This window comes from Stigmatopora nigra, chromosome 23 (genome assembly GCF_051989575.1).
Source record: "Stigmatopora nigra isolate UIUO_SnigA chromosome 23, RoL_Snig_1.1, whole genome shotgun sequence".
NCBI classification, from domain to species: domain Eukaryota; kingdom Metazoa; phylum Chordata; class Actinopteri; order Syngnathiformes; family Syngnathidae; genus Stigmatopora; species Stigmatopora nigra.
In genome coordinates this window covers 5227882-5244607 of record NC_135530.1, presented here as the reverse complement: position 1 = coordinate 5244607, position 16726 = coordinate 5227882, and the positions used below count along the sequence as shown (strand labels likewise).

Here is a 16726-nt window from a genome sequence, read left to right as displayed (position 1 = left end):
CCGCTACTTCGCGATTCAGTTAACGTGGACTCAGAGCTTCGCGGATTTTTTTGGGAGAAAAAAAAATACAAATATTACATTGAAACAACATATTTTACATTTTTTTGTTATAACATGAATTACACTCTCTACCTGTATTCTATATGGTGTACTGTATACAGGGGGGTATTTTTTTTAATTAAAAAAAAAAAAAAAAAAAAAAAAATGGAATTAAATTCAAATTAAGCATTTTTGAAGGGGAATCCCTACTTGGCGGAAATTCACTTATCGCGGGTGGTCCCGGTCCCCATTAACCGCGATAACCGAGGGAACACTGTATTCTGGTTTCCTCAAACATCCCAAAAACGTGCGAAGTAGGCTGGTTTAAACACTCAAAATCAGTTTTTTTCCAACCATATATGGTCAAGATTTGCCATAAGAATAGACAAAAACTCATAAATTCCACTATTCCGAGATTAAAATCAAGCTACTATGAGAATAACATTGACATAGGATGAACATGACATAATACATTGTACTATTATTAAGATTCAAATCATATAATGTTGAGATTTAACTGTAACGTGTTGCTTATTTTTACGTTACACGTGAAATAGAAGTTGTTTAGTTTCAAGGGCATGAACTTTTAGCCAAGTAACGTCTATGTGAGCACAACATTGCTTTTCAAGCCATATTTTAGGAGATTTAAGAAATATTGGAAGTAAAAATCATTACATTATGAGATTAAAAACATTACACGACATGAACCAGATGATGATTGGTTCCATAGACATCAATTTTTGATGACATTAGGTCATTGTAAACACTTTTGGAAGAGTTTTTAAGGGTTTGCATGATTACTATTGATAAAACTTTGATGAGTATTGTTAATTCTATAATAAATATAGTTTAAAATTAGAAGATTTTCAGCTGGTTGTGTGCCATAACATTTTTTCAATGCACAAAGTGTGCCAAAGCTCAAAAAACTGCTCTACATTACCAACAACTATGATTGGTTGTCCTTTGTCTCCTTATACCCTGTGATTGGCTGGCCACTGAGTTAGTTGGGGTAGGCTCCAGCACCCCCCGCCCCACGAGTCTAGTAAGGCTTACTTTCTAAAAACAAGAAGCTCGGATTGATTTGAGGAAGCCATTCAAACATGGCAACGTGACTACGCAAGATCCTATTAAAGCTGTCATCACACTCCGCCCTCACATATTACATTCTGCCAGAGGCTCACTGATGAGAGGCTGCTAAAACTCACTGGCTGAACAAATTCCAGGAGGGAAAGACAAAGCCGTGATGCAACAGCTTCCCACACCTGTCAGCCGAAAAAAAAACATCGGAAAATCGAGGTAAAGAAGAAAATCTTGCGTCAAGCAAACACACACAGACACAGTTTCGCATCAATTAGTACTACACTGAACTTCAATGGGTTTACGGCCATTTTCAAACCCATTGTGGCTTTAATGCGCATCGAGTATCACCTGAAGTAAGGGTGTCAGACTCGGGTTAGTTCGCGGGCCGGTTTAACGTCAACTTGATTTCATGTGGGTCAGACTATTTTAGATATAATATTTAGATATATATATATATATATATATATATATATATATATATATATATATATATATATATATATATATATATATATATATATATATATATATATATATTTTTTTTATAAATGGATTAAAAGAACTGGATTAAAAGCCCTGAATATTCTGTTTTTCATAGATCTAAAACAATGTTTATTTTAGCTTTTTTTAATATATATTTTTAGATTTTGCAAAATAATTTAAGAACTAAAAACACAGAAAAATGTATTTAAAAAATTACAATTATTGATTTAAAAGGGGGAAAATCAGCAAATTCAATATACATCTATACTCTTCATTTTAATTCATATTTCATGTGGGTCGGACTATTTTAGATATAATATTTAGATATATATATTTTTTTATAAATGGATTAAAAGAACTGGATTAAAATCCCTGAATATTCCGTTTTCTTATAGATCTAAAACAATGTTTATTTTAGCTTTTTTTAATATATATTTTTAGATTTTACAAAATAATTTAAGGAACTAAAAACACAGAAAAATGTACTTAAAAAAATACAATTATTGATTTAAAAGGGGGAAAATCAGCAAATTCAATATACATCTATACACTTCATTTTAATTCATATTTCATGTGGGCCGGACTATTTTAGATATGATATTTAGATATATATTTTTTTATAAATGGATTGAAAGAACTGTATTAAAAGCCCTAAATATTCCATTTTTTATAGATCTAAAACAAGTTTATTTTAGCTTTTTTTAATATATATTTTTAGATTTTACAAAATAATTTAAGAACTAAAAACACAGAAAAATGTATTTAAAAAATTACAATTATTGATTTAAAAGGGGGAAAATCAGCAAATTCAATATACATCTATACTCTTCATTTTAATTCATATTTCATGTGGGTCGGACTATTTTAGATATAATATTTAGATATATATATTTTTTTATAAATGGATTAAAAGAACTGGATTAAAATCCCTGAATATTCCGTTTTCTTATAGATCTAAAACAATGTTTATTTTAGCTTTTTTTAATATATATTTTTAGATTTTACAAAATAATTTAAGGAACTAAAAACACAGAAAAATGTACTTAAAAAAATACAATTATTGATTTAAAAGGGGGAAAATCAGCAAATTCAATATACATCTATACACTTCATTTTAATTCATATTTCATGTGGGCCGGACTATTTTAGATATGATATTTAGATATATATTTTTTTATAAATGGATTGAAAGAACTGTATTAAAAGCCCTAAATATTCCATTTTTTATAGATCTAAAACAAGTTTATTTTAGCTTTTTTTAATATATATTTTTAGATTTTACAAAATAATTTAAGAACTAAAAACATAGAAAAATGTATTTAAAAAATACAATTATTGATTTAAAAGGGGGAAAATCAGCAAATTCAATATACATCTATCCTCTCCACTTTAATTTGATCCTAAAACAGAAAGTCGGCACTCATAATTTACTTTCCCGGCCCACACAAAATAATGCAGCGGGCCAAATTAGGCCCGCGGGCCTCCACTTTGACACATGTAACCTAAAGAGAGATTTGCCTTGAATTCATTTGCTTGAATGAGCCCTAATCAAACCAATTTTGAGGCAATTTAACGCAAAGAAGCTATCATCTGACTTCCATTGACGATGATAGAAGCCCTATCCTGGAAAGAACTGCCAATTGGACGTCTGTCACCATCAATGGCACAAAAAAAATGATTAGATCTAAGAAGTAAATGATCCCCCTTCAGCCATTTGAGTTGATTTTCTCCCCCTAGCACGGCATGCTGATATTAAAAAGAAAAATACGCTTTGACACACAGGCATAATAACTCTACATTATGTCAAGACAGCTTAATTGGGCTTCAGCCTGACCGCCGCCGTCCACATCGACTTCATTATCTTCTACAAAAGGCTACTTAGAGACCCCCGTCTTGATGCACATTGGCTAGCAAGTGGGCCAAGCGGCAATGCAAAGGCTACTTCTAAATAGAAGTATAAAAAAAAATGCTCAGATATAGTCGAAGAGATTAGAAAATGCTTTGAGGTGCAAATGAGGAGAGTATCCAATTAAATTAGCTATCAAACACAAACACAAGGCAGTTAAGATAGCAGCTTATATTGCTATATCCGAGTTTATGTAGGGCCTGTTTTTGCTATAAGCAATGTAGCCGACAGCCTAAGGCACACAAAAGCAATTGTTTATACTTATTTTTCAAATTTCAGATTTTCAATGATAGTTTTAGTGTCCTATATAACAAAAAGGGTCGCATCTTTCCTATTTTTATTGGAATTGTGCAGTTGAGTCATCTTTTTTTTTAAACAATCACTTGGATTAGCGTTAAAGTACTTTGACATTATATCTAAACTATAAAATTTGCTTCTATTGTCACACAGTTGTACTTTGATTGGACGTCATTCAATGAAAATAAAGAATTGAAATGGCATTTGGCAACATTGCTTTGCATATAATAGGAGATTTCACTAATATTAGGAATAAAGGTTATACAATTAAGATGTTTTAAAATGTTACAGTACTTATTTTTGTCGCACTCTATCCATTTATTCACAAAGCAGATCCATTTTTACAGTTTTAAATCAATGTTGTTAAACTCGGGTTGGTTTGCGGGCCACATTAATGTCAACTCCATTCCATTTTAGATTATATTATTTATATTTATTTTTTTATAAATGGATTAAAAGGATTGGATTAAAACCCCTGAATATTCTGTTTTTTTATAGATATAAAACAATGTTTATTCTAGCTTTTTTTTATATTTAGATTTTACAAAATATTTTTTTAACTAAAAACAGGAAAAATGTATTTAAAAATGACAATTATTGATTTAAAAAGGAAAATCAGGAAATGTAATATACATCTATACTCTTCATTTTAATTTGACCCTAAAACAGAAAGTCGGCACTCATGATTTACTTTCCCGGGCCACACAAAATGATACAGCGGGCCACATTTGGCCCCCAGGCCGTCACTTTGACACCTGTGGTTTAAATGAATGGACCAAACCCTAAAGAATAAAATATGATTGTCTGACTGACTGCACAATTTGATAATATAATTTATGCTACTGCCTTTTGTTCAACACCATGTTAGTTGATTTTCCCAGCGCGTCTCTCCTTAGCACTCGACGTGACTTTAGAATTGATGACTTACGCGAGTCCCGCTTAAGGGACGTGGGCGGTCGGTCACTAGCGCTCCACCATAAATCTGTCTGATAGATTTGTACGCAGGCTAAACGAGATTGGCTGACATCCGCTGGCTGTTCACATCCCTGATTCCGCATTCACGCATACCTGTCAACTTACATGTTATTTGTGTGTTTTATACTTTTTTTCATTTCCAATTGTGTACACCATAGGTGCCAAAGTGGCGGCCCGGGGGCCAAATGTGGCCCGCCGCATCATTTTGTGTGGGCCGGGAAAGTCAATCAGGAGTGCTGACTTTCTGTTTTAGGATCAAATTAAAATGAAGAGTATAAATGTATATTAAATTTCCTGATTTTCCCCCTTTTAAATCAATAATTGTCATTTTTAATCAATTTTTTCGGTGTTTTTAGTTAAAAAATCATTTTGTAAAATGCAAAACGATATATAAAAAAGCTAAAATGAACATTGTTTTAGATCTATAAAAAAACATAATATTCAGGCCTTTTGATCCAGTTCTTTTAATCCATTTATATAAAAAAAAATCCTAACCTATTTGTAAGCCACGAGTGTCAAAGTGGAGGCCCGGGGGCCAAAAGTGGCCCGGTAAAGTCAATGCTGAGTGCCAACTTTCTGTTTTAGGATCAATTTCAAATCAAGAGTACAGCTATATATTAAATTTCCTGATTTTTCCACTTTTAAATCAATAATTGACATTTTTTATCATTTTTTCTGTGTTTTTAGTTCAAAAATCCTTTGGTAAAATCTAAAAATATATTTAAAAAAAGCTAAAATAAACATTGATTTAGATCCATAAAAAAAATTATATTCATGGCTTTTAATCCATGTATAAAAATAAAATTTAAATATTATATCTTTGATTTTAGTGCATACGGATTGGGCATCCCATTCAATTTGAGACCTTTAAATGCACTCTAAGCGAGTAAATATGCATTTGTATGGTTTTTTGTCAATGCTAACATTAATAAGGGAAGCAATTGGTCGAGGTTGATAGGTATGGATTACGCATGTCCGCATGAACTACACTTGCCATGGCTTTAAGAGAAAGAGAGAGAGAGGGAAATAAAAAAAGGTCATCTTCACTCATGCTCCCCACTTCACCTCTTCTCTCCTGTGCAATTTGTTGAGTCTCTTCAAACGCCCGGGGCTCGCCTGGCCTCAAACCTCCCATCCCATTTTGCTATTACGACACTACGGCTCTTCTTGCTGCTCTCATCCCTCTAGGCGGCACTTGGTCGGACTATGTCGGAATGCTCAACACTGCTCTGAGTCATGGCAGGTACGAGTGAAAGGAAAAGAGAGAGAAAAGGAGATAGAGATGGAAAAAGATAGGGTTGGTGAATGGGACGTAAGAAGATAGACGGAAAGGTGTTTTGGTGGATTTTTTGCAAAGAGGTTCTAATTCAAGGGTGTCAGACTCGGGTTGGTTTGCGGGCCGCATTAACGTTAACTTGATTCCATGTGGGCCGGACCATTTTAGGTATAATATTTAGATATTGTTTTAAAAAATTGGATTCTGAACTAAATTTAAAGCCCTAAATATTCTGATTTTTTTATAGATCTAAAAAAAGTGTTTATTTGAGCTTTTTTTCTTAGTAAGGGAATATCTCTTTTAATTATTATGTTCCATATTAAAGTGGAAAACTGAAAATATTTTTATATATATGTTTAGATTTTACAAAATAAATGTAGAACTAAAAAAAACTCGGGTTAGTTCGCGGGCCGCATTAACGTCAACTCGATTTTATGTGGGATTTTGGATATAATATTTGGATTTTTTTTTTTATGATTGGGTTAAAAGAACTGGATCAAAAGCGCTGAATATTCAGTTTTGTTATAGATATAAAAATGTTTATTTTAGCAGGTTTTTTTATATATTTTTAGATTTTACAAAATGATTTTTGAACTAAAAACACTGAAAAAAATTATTAAAAATTGCAATTATTGACTTAAAAAGGGGGAAAATGAGGAAATGTAATATAAATCTATGTATATATCATTTTAATTTGATCCTAAAACAAAGTCGCGACTGATAATTTACTTTCCCAGGCCACATAAAATAATGTGGTGGGCCAGATTTGGCCCCTGGGCCGCCACTTTGACACCTGTGTTCTAACCTATAGTGGGAAGCCTTTTGGAAAGAACACCTTCTTACGTCTATATTTTTCTGTTCTATTTTTTTTTGTCTTTCTCATCACGCTTTCTGTTCCTCCCTGCTTTCATTAGTTGCAAAAAAAAATGCAAATGACTTGGCAGTAATTACCAGCCAGCCTTGTTGCACAAAGGCGATGAGGCAAAATTCTCAAATGCTCATTAGAAATGAAGGGGTTAAAAGTCGAGGGATGAAATGTGGTTCGCTTTGAATAAATATGCCTTATTTTCACTTTAGACTAAATCTGAAAACATTTCCAATAAAGTAGCATTAAGAAGGAAAAATAACTCCGATACAGTAAAGAAGGGCTTCTAAAAATGAGCGCAATATCCCATATGAGTGCTATGACAACACTGTTTCCTCAGAAAAAAAGGGGGGAAAAAAGCAGGAATAATGGAAAAACACAAAACAATAAAGGCATGAGTGACACAACAAAGTAGAGAAACATTTTCCCCTCCGGCGATTGGGAGACAAGTCGTGACGCTTCGGTGGACTCGGAGGCACTGCGCTGATTTTTGAGAGAGAATGGCTAGATAAAATGGGGCAGACTGTTGACATTTTAAAAAGGCGCACTTCCATGTACCGTATTTTCATGACTATAAGGCGCACTTAAAAGTCTTAAATTTTCTCCAAAATAGACAGTGCGCCTTATATATGGAAAAAACTGAAAACCAACAAGGAAAAACCACCACGTTCGGATATTAAAAAAACAAAAACGCCTGAACTGAAACAATACTGTTAAATATGCACATGCCATCTTAGTTTACAAAATCTTCCATCATATAGCTCCTCCCCCACTGCAAAATTTTATACAAAAAAATCCAAAACCTCCTCAATGGCTGGCTCTAGAGGTGACTGTGTAGTGAGTGAGTGCTTCATACCTGGAAGTCAATAGCAAGTACCATATTTTCACGACTATAAGGCGCACTGAAAAGTCTTAAATTTTCTCCAAAATAGACAGTGCGCCTTATAATACAGTGCGCCTTATAATACAGTGTGCCTTATAATACAGTGCACCTTATAATACAGTGCGCCTTATAATACAGTGCGCCTTATAATACAGTGCGCCTTATAATACAGTGCACCTTATAATACAGTGCGCCTTATAATACAGTGCACCTTATATATGGAAAAAAAGTGTCATTCATTGAGGGTGCGCCTTATAATGCGGTGCACCTTATAGTCATGAAAATACGGTACGATAAACTTCGTCGGGATTTGAATCTATTTTGAAAATACACAAAATTCGACATCAAATGGAGTGACAGCGCGTGTCTAAAGGCAAATTAGAGTGAACTAAGAACCTTAAAATGCTCTCAAAACAACAAAAATCACCTAAAAATGTCCAAAGCCTACAATAAATGACCCATAAATACCCTAAAAATAACACAAAATGAACTCAATGCATGCATTTGATAAGGTTAAAGCTCCAATAAATGGAGGAAATTAAGTTATCTTTTATTTTGAACCAAAAATCAACTATTCCGGCCCATGTGAAATCCAGTTGGCATGACTAAAAGTGATATTAACTCTCCGACTCTATTCCCAACCGTCTATTTTACAAACACATTTGATCCACCCAAAAAAAAAAAAAAGGCTTGAGTGAGGGAGAGAACGCATCCGTTCCGCCACTGCGATGAGTGAAAATCCATAACTGTAAAGTGGGCAATTCCAAAAATGTAATAATGTTGTAAAACGCACAGTGGGGAAGGCCCTAAACACAACGTGCCCACTAAGGCAGTATTTTGCAACCTTTTTTGAACGGCGGTATACTTTTTTTTGCATTGAAAAAAAAACTCAAAGCTGCAAATCTTCTCATTTAAAACTATATCGCCTATATTAAGAAGAAGTTTCATCAACAGGATTCCTTTAAACCGTCAAAACTATTCCAGAATCTCCCAAAAGTTGATGTTTACAAACCCCAAACAACTTCTGGGTCATGTCATAATTTTTTTAACTTCCTAATTGAATGATTTTTACTCCCAAAATGACTTCAATTTTATGGAAAGCGAAGTTTTGTGGTCACAGACTTAACTTAAATAACTTCCATTTCATATCACATAAAAGTAAGCAACAAAATATACTTTAATTTCATGAATTGGATCTTGTAATAGATGTAATGTTCATCCTATTTTAATTTTAATCTCACAGTACCGCAATTTGCTGTTTAGATTTTTCTTTTCATAAATGGATTAATATAACTGGATTAAAATCCCTGAATATTCAGTTTTTTACAGATCTAAAACTGTTTATTTTAGCTTTTTATATATATATATTTTTTTTTTTAGATTCTCCAAAATTGTTTTTGAACTAAAAACACAGAGAATATCGACAAAAAATGACAATTATTGCTTAAAAAGGGGGAAAATCAGGAATTGTAATATACATCAACACTCATTTGAATTTGATCCTAAAACAGAAAGTTGGCACTCATCAGTGACTTTCCTGGTCCACACAAAATGATGCAGTGGGCCAGATTTGGCCCCCGGACCGCCACTTTGACACGTGGTTTACATTTAGGAAACACTGCACTAAGCTCCCTTCTAAATAGTTTTTGGGCTACCTAAACGTGTTGCAATTTTTGAACGACTGGAATAAATTCAAATGCCACTTACCCTTTCTGCCGACTGCGAAGTGCCAAAAAAGATTGGGATGAAGGCCAGCCAGATGATACAGGTGGTGTACATAGTGAAGCCGATGGGTTTGGCTTCATTGAAGGTCTCGGGCACGCCACGTGTCTTGATGGCGTACACTGTGCACGTCACCATCAGCAGGATGGAATAGCCCAAGGAGCAGATCAGCGACAGGTCCGAGATGTCGCACTTGAGGACCCCACGCGCCGTTCTGGGGTCTTGGGTTCGTTGCTCGCCGTAATCCACCACCGTGTGGGGCGGGTCCACGGCGAACCACACGAATACGCCCATCAGCTGGACTGAGATGAGGGAAAAGGTGATGACCAGCTGGGATGCGGGAGAGATAAACCTGGCAGAAAAAAAAGAGAGAAGGTTCTTGAGATTAGCACTATCTGATGTAAAGATGAATAATAATAATAAATCACATATTTTTTTTGCAAATGACTCCAATTTGCTGAAATTGGAGATTCTGCTGATACAGAGTCAGGTTCTGACATTTATTAAATAAAATTACTTTAGCCAAGGATTTTGAATAGAGCTGATAGAAAATAATAAGTATAATTTAAAGATTTAACATCTCAATGGAGGGTTTCAATGAAGGAAAAAAACCTAAACACATGTTTTTTTTTCAGTTGTGCAGCACCAAAATGTGCATTTTGCAAACAAATGGTATATTATAATGTGTTATGAATACATAAACTTATACAGTGAATAAATGGTGTTGCACCTAGGACCTAATCAAGACTTAATACTACTACTTATATTTATTATTATGTTAACCACTTATTTATATATTACTATTTAGTGATTATTTAGTTATTATTATTAAGTGATTATTAATGTTTTTGTTTGTTGTATTTCATACGTTTTTTGATCATTACAAATTGTCCACGCCACAGGTGTCAAAGTGGCGGCCTGTGGGCCAAATCTGGCCAGCCGCATCATTTTGTATAGCCTGGGAAAATAAATCATGAGTTCTTTGTCTCTGTCTCTGTCTTCATGACTTTCTGTTTTAGGGTCAAATTAAAATGAAGAGTATAAATGTATATTAAATTTCCTGATTTTCCCCCTTTTAAATTAATAATTGTCATTTTTTATCCATTTTTTTCTGTGTTTTTAGTTCAAAAATCATTTTGTAAAATCTAAAAATATATAAAAATATTTTCTGTTTTACACTTTAATATGGAACATAATGATTAAAAGAGATCTCTTACCAAGTAAAAAAGCTCAAATAAACACTTTAAATATATCAAAAAAATTGAATATTTAGGGCTTTTGATTTAGTTCTTTGAAACCAATTTTTAAAACAATATCTAAATATTATATCTAAAATGGTCCGGCCCACATGAAATCAAGTTGACGTTAACGCGGCCCATGAACCAACCCGAGTCTGACACCCTTTAAAACTTTTGTACAGGTATTTTTAAATACTTTTTTATAAAACCGATCTAGTTTTACCCATCCGGATCAACTGGGTCACTGGTATCCATTGATAAAATCATCAAATGCTAATCTAGTTATGCTTTAACCATGATATACCCATTCCCCTTTCACAAGTGTGCCATTTTACCATATAAATATAGCGTGTCAGCAAGCAATGTACCCATACAGTCAAGCTGTCAGCATCTTGAATTTAGTGCATACTGGTTATCACCCTGTCCAATGCATTTGTACATTGTTTTTATCGCTTAATAAGGGGAATTAGCCAAAAATGACTCTTAACCTGGGCGCCGTTACAGACTTCTTCCCCTGTTCGAAGATGCGATGTATCCTGTTGGTCTTTGTGAGCAGCGCCGCATAACTGAAGCACATTCCCAATCCCAGGAAGATTCTACGGAAGGAGCAGACGCCCACATCCGGCGCGGCGATCATCAGGAAGGTGATGGCGTAGCACAAGAAGATCCCCGTCAGGAGCACGTAGCTCATCTCGCGGCCAGACGCCCGTACGATGGGCGTGTCGTTGTAGCGCACAAAAGTGACGATGACAAAGGAGGTGGCGATGATGCCCAGCATGGAGAGGAAAACGGGTACCACGGCCCATGGGGAGTGCCACTCTAACTTGATGATGGGGATGGCTACGCAACCTGTGCGGTTGGCGTCGGGACGCATTTCGTACGGGCACAGCTCGCACATGAACTCGGAAGCCTGAAAACATGGAAAAATATGGAAGTTAGAATGTGTTGTTCGCTTTGAGGAATGAAAAAATAAGTCATGGAACGTTTTAAATGTCGTAATTGTATGACTTTTACTTACAATATTACTGAAATCTCTTAAAATTACATGAAAATAAATGTGCCAATACTTGAAAGCAAAAAACTTTTAAAAAATGACTTAAAACTTGTAATATTACGACTCTCAAGAATAATGTCAGGTTTATCGTAATATTAAAAATGTGTTTGAAATATAATCAATATTTTTAATGTATTTGCAATTAAATCTCCTAACATTACATTGAAAATGACTTTACTCTCATTGTATTACCAGTAGAATCTTGTAGTATTCCAATCTATCATTTAATGTTCATTATATTTGGATTTGTATCCTGTAATACCAGGTGTCAAAGTGGTGGCGCGAGGGCCAAATCTGGTCCGCCGCATCATTTTGTGTGGCCCGGGAAAGTAAATCATGAGTGCTGACTTTCTCTTTTAGGATCAAATTAAAATTTAGAGTATAGATGTATATGAAATTTCCAGATTTTCTCCCTTTTAAATCAATAATTGTAATTTTTTAATACATTTTTTCTGTGTTTTTAGTTCAAAAATCCTTTTGTAAAATCTAAAAATAAATAAAAATAGTTTCTGTTTTACACTTTAATATGGAATATAATGATTAAAAGTGATCTTCTCTTACCAAGTAAAAAAGCTCAAATAAACTTTAAATATATCAAAAAATTGAATATTTAGAACTTTTGATTTAGTTCTTTGAATCCAATTTTTAAAACAATATCTAAATATTATATCTAAAATGGTCCGGCCCACATGAAATCGAGTTGACGTTAATGCGGCCCGCGAACCAACCAGTCTGACACCCTTGCCGTAATAGTTTCATTTTTTCCTTATCCTCACCAGGCTCGTCCCAATTAGATGGGAGACACCCTAATAAAAACAATTTCCTCCTGTATTTAATCATCACAATTTGCCTCTGATCGCAACTATTTCCTTACGACCAACTGGCGACCAGTCTGGGGTGGAATCTCCCTCTGACCCAAAGTCAGACGGGATAAGCTACGGCACCCCGCGGCCCTGACAAGAATAAGCGATGTCGAAGGGGAATAAAAGGAATGAGGAACAACACGACAGAACGTCAAGTGACTTGTATCGGAGAACGACACGTGGCCCATTTATTTTTATTCTCTACCTTGCTTTATTGTGGCACGCTGTTTTATTTTTTATTTTTTATTTTGTCCTCGCTATCCCCGCTGCTCAAGTCCCAAATCTACAGTCAACGTGTCAGCGCAATATTGATCTACTTGCCGCTGCTCGTGTCAGCAAAATGAGTATCGATCGACGACAATGGCCGACCAGGCTGTTGTTATTCTTGATATTTTCTTCACTATTTGACTGTACCTCGACAAAGTAACACCTGACTGGCTTGTTTTCTTACTTTAGGCCAGTGTTTCCCAACCAATGTGCCGTAAGAAGTCATACAATGTCATATTCAGAGAGAAAAATTAACAAAAAATCAAAATCGGACTATTACAGGGTTAAATATGATGAACTTTAAATTATATAGATTATACTAGTAGAAGATTAAACTTGTGAAAGAGTCACTTTTCTGCTTTTTTTTTTCTCTTAACATTAACTGAAAGTTGTTTGGTTTTTAAGGCATCGACTTTTGCTGACAATATTTTTTTGGCCGAATATTAGATTGAAGTCATATTTGGAGAAAAGTCAAAATGATGTGTTTAAAAACATGACTTTAGGTTAAAACCTGAATATGTTAAATGTTAAATAATAGATTAAACTATAACATAAGGGTGTCAGACTCGGGTTGGTTCAGGGGCCGCTTTAACGTCAACTTGATTTCATGTGGGGCGGACCATTTTATGTACAATATTTAGATATTTTTTTTATATAAATTGATTAAATGAACTGGATTGAAGTTCTTGAATATTCATTTTTTATAGATCTAAAACAATGTTTATTCATTTTTTTAAATATATATTTTTAGAATTTACAAAATGATTTTTGAACTAAAAACACAGAAAAAATAGATTAAAAAATGACAATTATTGATTTAAAAGGAGGAAAATCAAGAAATGTAATATACATCTAAATTATTCATTTTAATTTCATCCTAAAACATGAAGTCGGCTCTCATGATTTTATTTTCCCGGGCCACACAAAATGATGCGGCGGGCCAGATTTGGCCCCCAGACCGCCACTTTGACACTAGCTATAAAAACAAATTGTGAAACTGTCATTTTGTTGCTTATTTTTCTCGACCATGAACCAGGAGTTGTTTGGTTTCTAGGGCATCAACTTTTTATGAGTCTGTTTTTTTTTCATATTTAGAGAAAAGTCATAAAATTCTGCATTAGGTTCAGTGTGAAAAATGACAATTTTGGAGTTTTATGTGATTCCTGCTGATAAAACTTTGATGAGAATGACTATTGTTAGTTAACAAAGGGGAAAAGATTTTCATTTGGTGCTGTCCATTGAGATTTTTTTTTCAATCGCATACCTGGTAGTGGTAGCCCTCACAACGCTCGCAGTGCCAGCAGCACGGCACCCCTTTCACCACCTTCTTCCTCTCCCCGGCACGGCATGGCAAGCTGCATACCGAGGCAGGTAGCGATGGGTCTCCGGTCCTCCAGCGCATGGCCTCAACCTTTGGGAGAATAAATGTTCAAGCCTACCGTATTTGCACGACTATAAGGCGCACTGCATTATAAGGCGCACCCTCAATGAATGACATGTTCCCATATATAAGGCGCACTGGATTATAAGGCGCACCCTCAATGAATGACACATTTTTTTTTTTTCATATATAAGGGGCACTGGATTAAAAGGGGCCCTGTCTATTTTGGAGAAAAATCTAAGACTTAAGTGTGCCTTATAGTCGTGAAAATACAGTACGTCTTTTTTTTAGGATTTTTTAATCTGCGTGGAGGCCACTATTGGTAGAAGTACTTTTTTTATTCTTTTTTTTTTTTGCATTTATGAGTGTCAGTACAGATTTTGTTGTTTACCAGCCGTATTCTATTTCGAACTTGACTGTAGAAGCTAAATACCGTATTTTCCATATATAAGGCGCACCACATTATAAGGCGCACCCTCAATGAATGGCACATTTTATTTTTCCATAGATAAGGCTCACTGTATTATAAGGCGCCCTGTCTATTTTGGAGAAAAATCTAAGACTTAAGTGTGCCCTATAGTCGTGAAAATACAGTATTTTTTTTAGGATTTTTTGTTTTTATTTTGCGTGGAGGCCACTATTGGTAGAAGTACTTTTTTTTATTCATTATTTTTTGCATTTATCAGTGTCAGTACAGATTTTGTTGTTTTCCAGCCGTATTCTATTTCGAACTTGACTGTAGAAGCTAAATACCGTATTTCCATATATAAGGCGCACCACATTATAAGGCGCACCCTCAATGAATGGCACATTTTATTTTTTCCAAAGATAAGGCTCACTGTATTATAAGGCGCCCCATCTATTTTGGAGAAAAATCTAAGACTTAAGTGTGCCTCATAGTCGTGAAAATACAGTACTTTTTTTTTAGGATTTTTTGTTTTTATTTTGCGTGGAGGCCACTATTGGTAGAAGTACTATTTTTATTCATTTTTTTTTGCATTTATCAGTGTCAGTACAGATTTTGTTGTTTTCCAGCCTTATTTTATTTCGAACTTGACTGTAGAAGCTAAATACCGTATTTTCCATATATAAGGCGCACCACATTATAAGGCGCAACCTCAATGAATGGCACACTTTATATTTTCCATAGATAAGGCTCACTGTATTATAAGGCGCCCTGTCTATTTTGGAGAAAAATCTAAGACTTAAGTGTGCCTTATAGTCGTGAAAATACAGTACTTTTTTTAGGATTTTTAGTTTTTATTTTGCGTGGAGGCCACTATTGGTAGAAGTACTTTTTTTTATTCTTTTTTTTTTTTTGCATTTATCAGTGTCAGTACAGATTTTGTTGTTTTCCAGCCTTATTTTATTTCGAACTTGACTGTAGAAGCTAAATACCGTATTTTCCATATATAAGGCGCACCCTCAATGAATGGCACATTTTATTTTTCCCATAGATAAGGCTCACTGTATTATAAGGCGCCCTGTCTATTTTGGAGAAAATTTAAGACTTTTAAGTGCGCCTTATAGTTGTGAAAATACAGTACTTTAAGAAACACTGTATTAAAACAATCTACTAGAGAAGAATAAAGAATGGGGTTTCGAAATGACATCTTTTAGCTCGATTTACAAGTGGCCAAGCTAAAATGAGAATTGGAGTGTGTGTCTCTCATCCACCGCCATTTTGGCAGTTTGTTCTAGAGATGCAAATATAACTGTCTGGGAAAATAATTACCTCACGTCCGTTCTCATGTGTCGGCGAGTGAGCTGCAGAGCAAATGAGTGTGCGTTGGAAACTTTGGGAAAAACCTTATACCGCATGATCGCTTTTGACAGATTCGCTTTGCCTCATCTTGAGCCATCGCTTATTCATTGACATCCCAGTTTTTGACAGTAAGAGCAACCAAAAATTAAGTTTTTTTAAAAAAAATTGGGTGCCGCTAACAGGTTTTATTATTAGAAGTGTTGTTATGAATAGATAAAACATATTCCAATATACTCAGCTTGGATTCCATCACGTGGAAAATATTTACTGCCCATTAGTCTCCTCATCTGCTTTATTTTTTTTAATTAAGTCCTTTGTGGATTGCACTCCTTGGTTACTGTATTTTGCCGTTTAATCTAACCCGGGTATATTAACAGATTTTTGCCTTTTTGAGCCTCCTGTTTGTGCGCCGTTTAATATACCCCTCCCGTTTAATCTACTCGGGTATATTAAATGATTTTTGCCTTTTTTGAGCCTCCCATTTGTGCGCCATTTAATATACCCCTCTGCTTGAATGCAACACAGCTTTTTTTGGGCAAAATTTGTATGGTGTTCATGGTGGTCTAATTATAGATACCGTATTTTCCCGACTATAAGGCACACTAAAAAGTCTTACATGTTCTCCAAAATAG

General features: G+C 34.6%; 1 protein-coding gene across 2 annotated transcripts in view; it reads right to left on the bottom strand.

The window, feature by feature from the left end:
- Positions 1-16726, bottom strand: part of grm8a (glutamate receptor, metabotropic 8a) — a 137080-nt gene that overhangs the window by 5713 nt on the left and 114641 nt on the right. For both annotated transcript variants that reach the window (XM_077709296.1, XM_077709297.1), the window contains exons 9-11: positions 14213-14359; positions 11253-11674; positions 9512-9878 (exon numbers count right to left, since the gene is read on the bottom strand). In XM_077709296.1, the coding sequence (XP_077565422.1) occupies positions 9512-9878; positions 11253-11674; positions 14213-14359 (936 nt within the window). The remainder of the gene's footprint in view (positions 1-9511; positions 9879-11252; positions 11675-14212; positions 14360-16726) is intronic.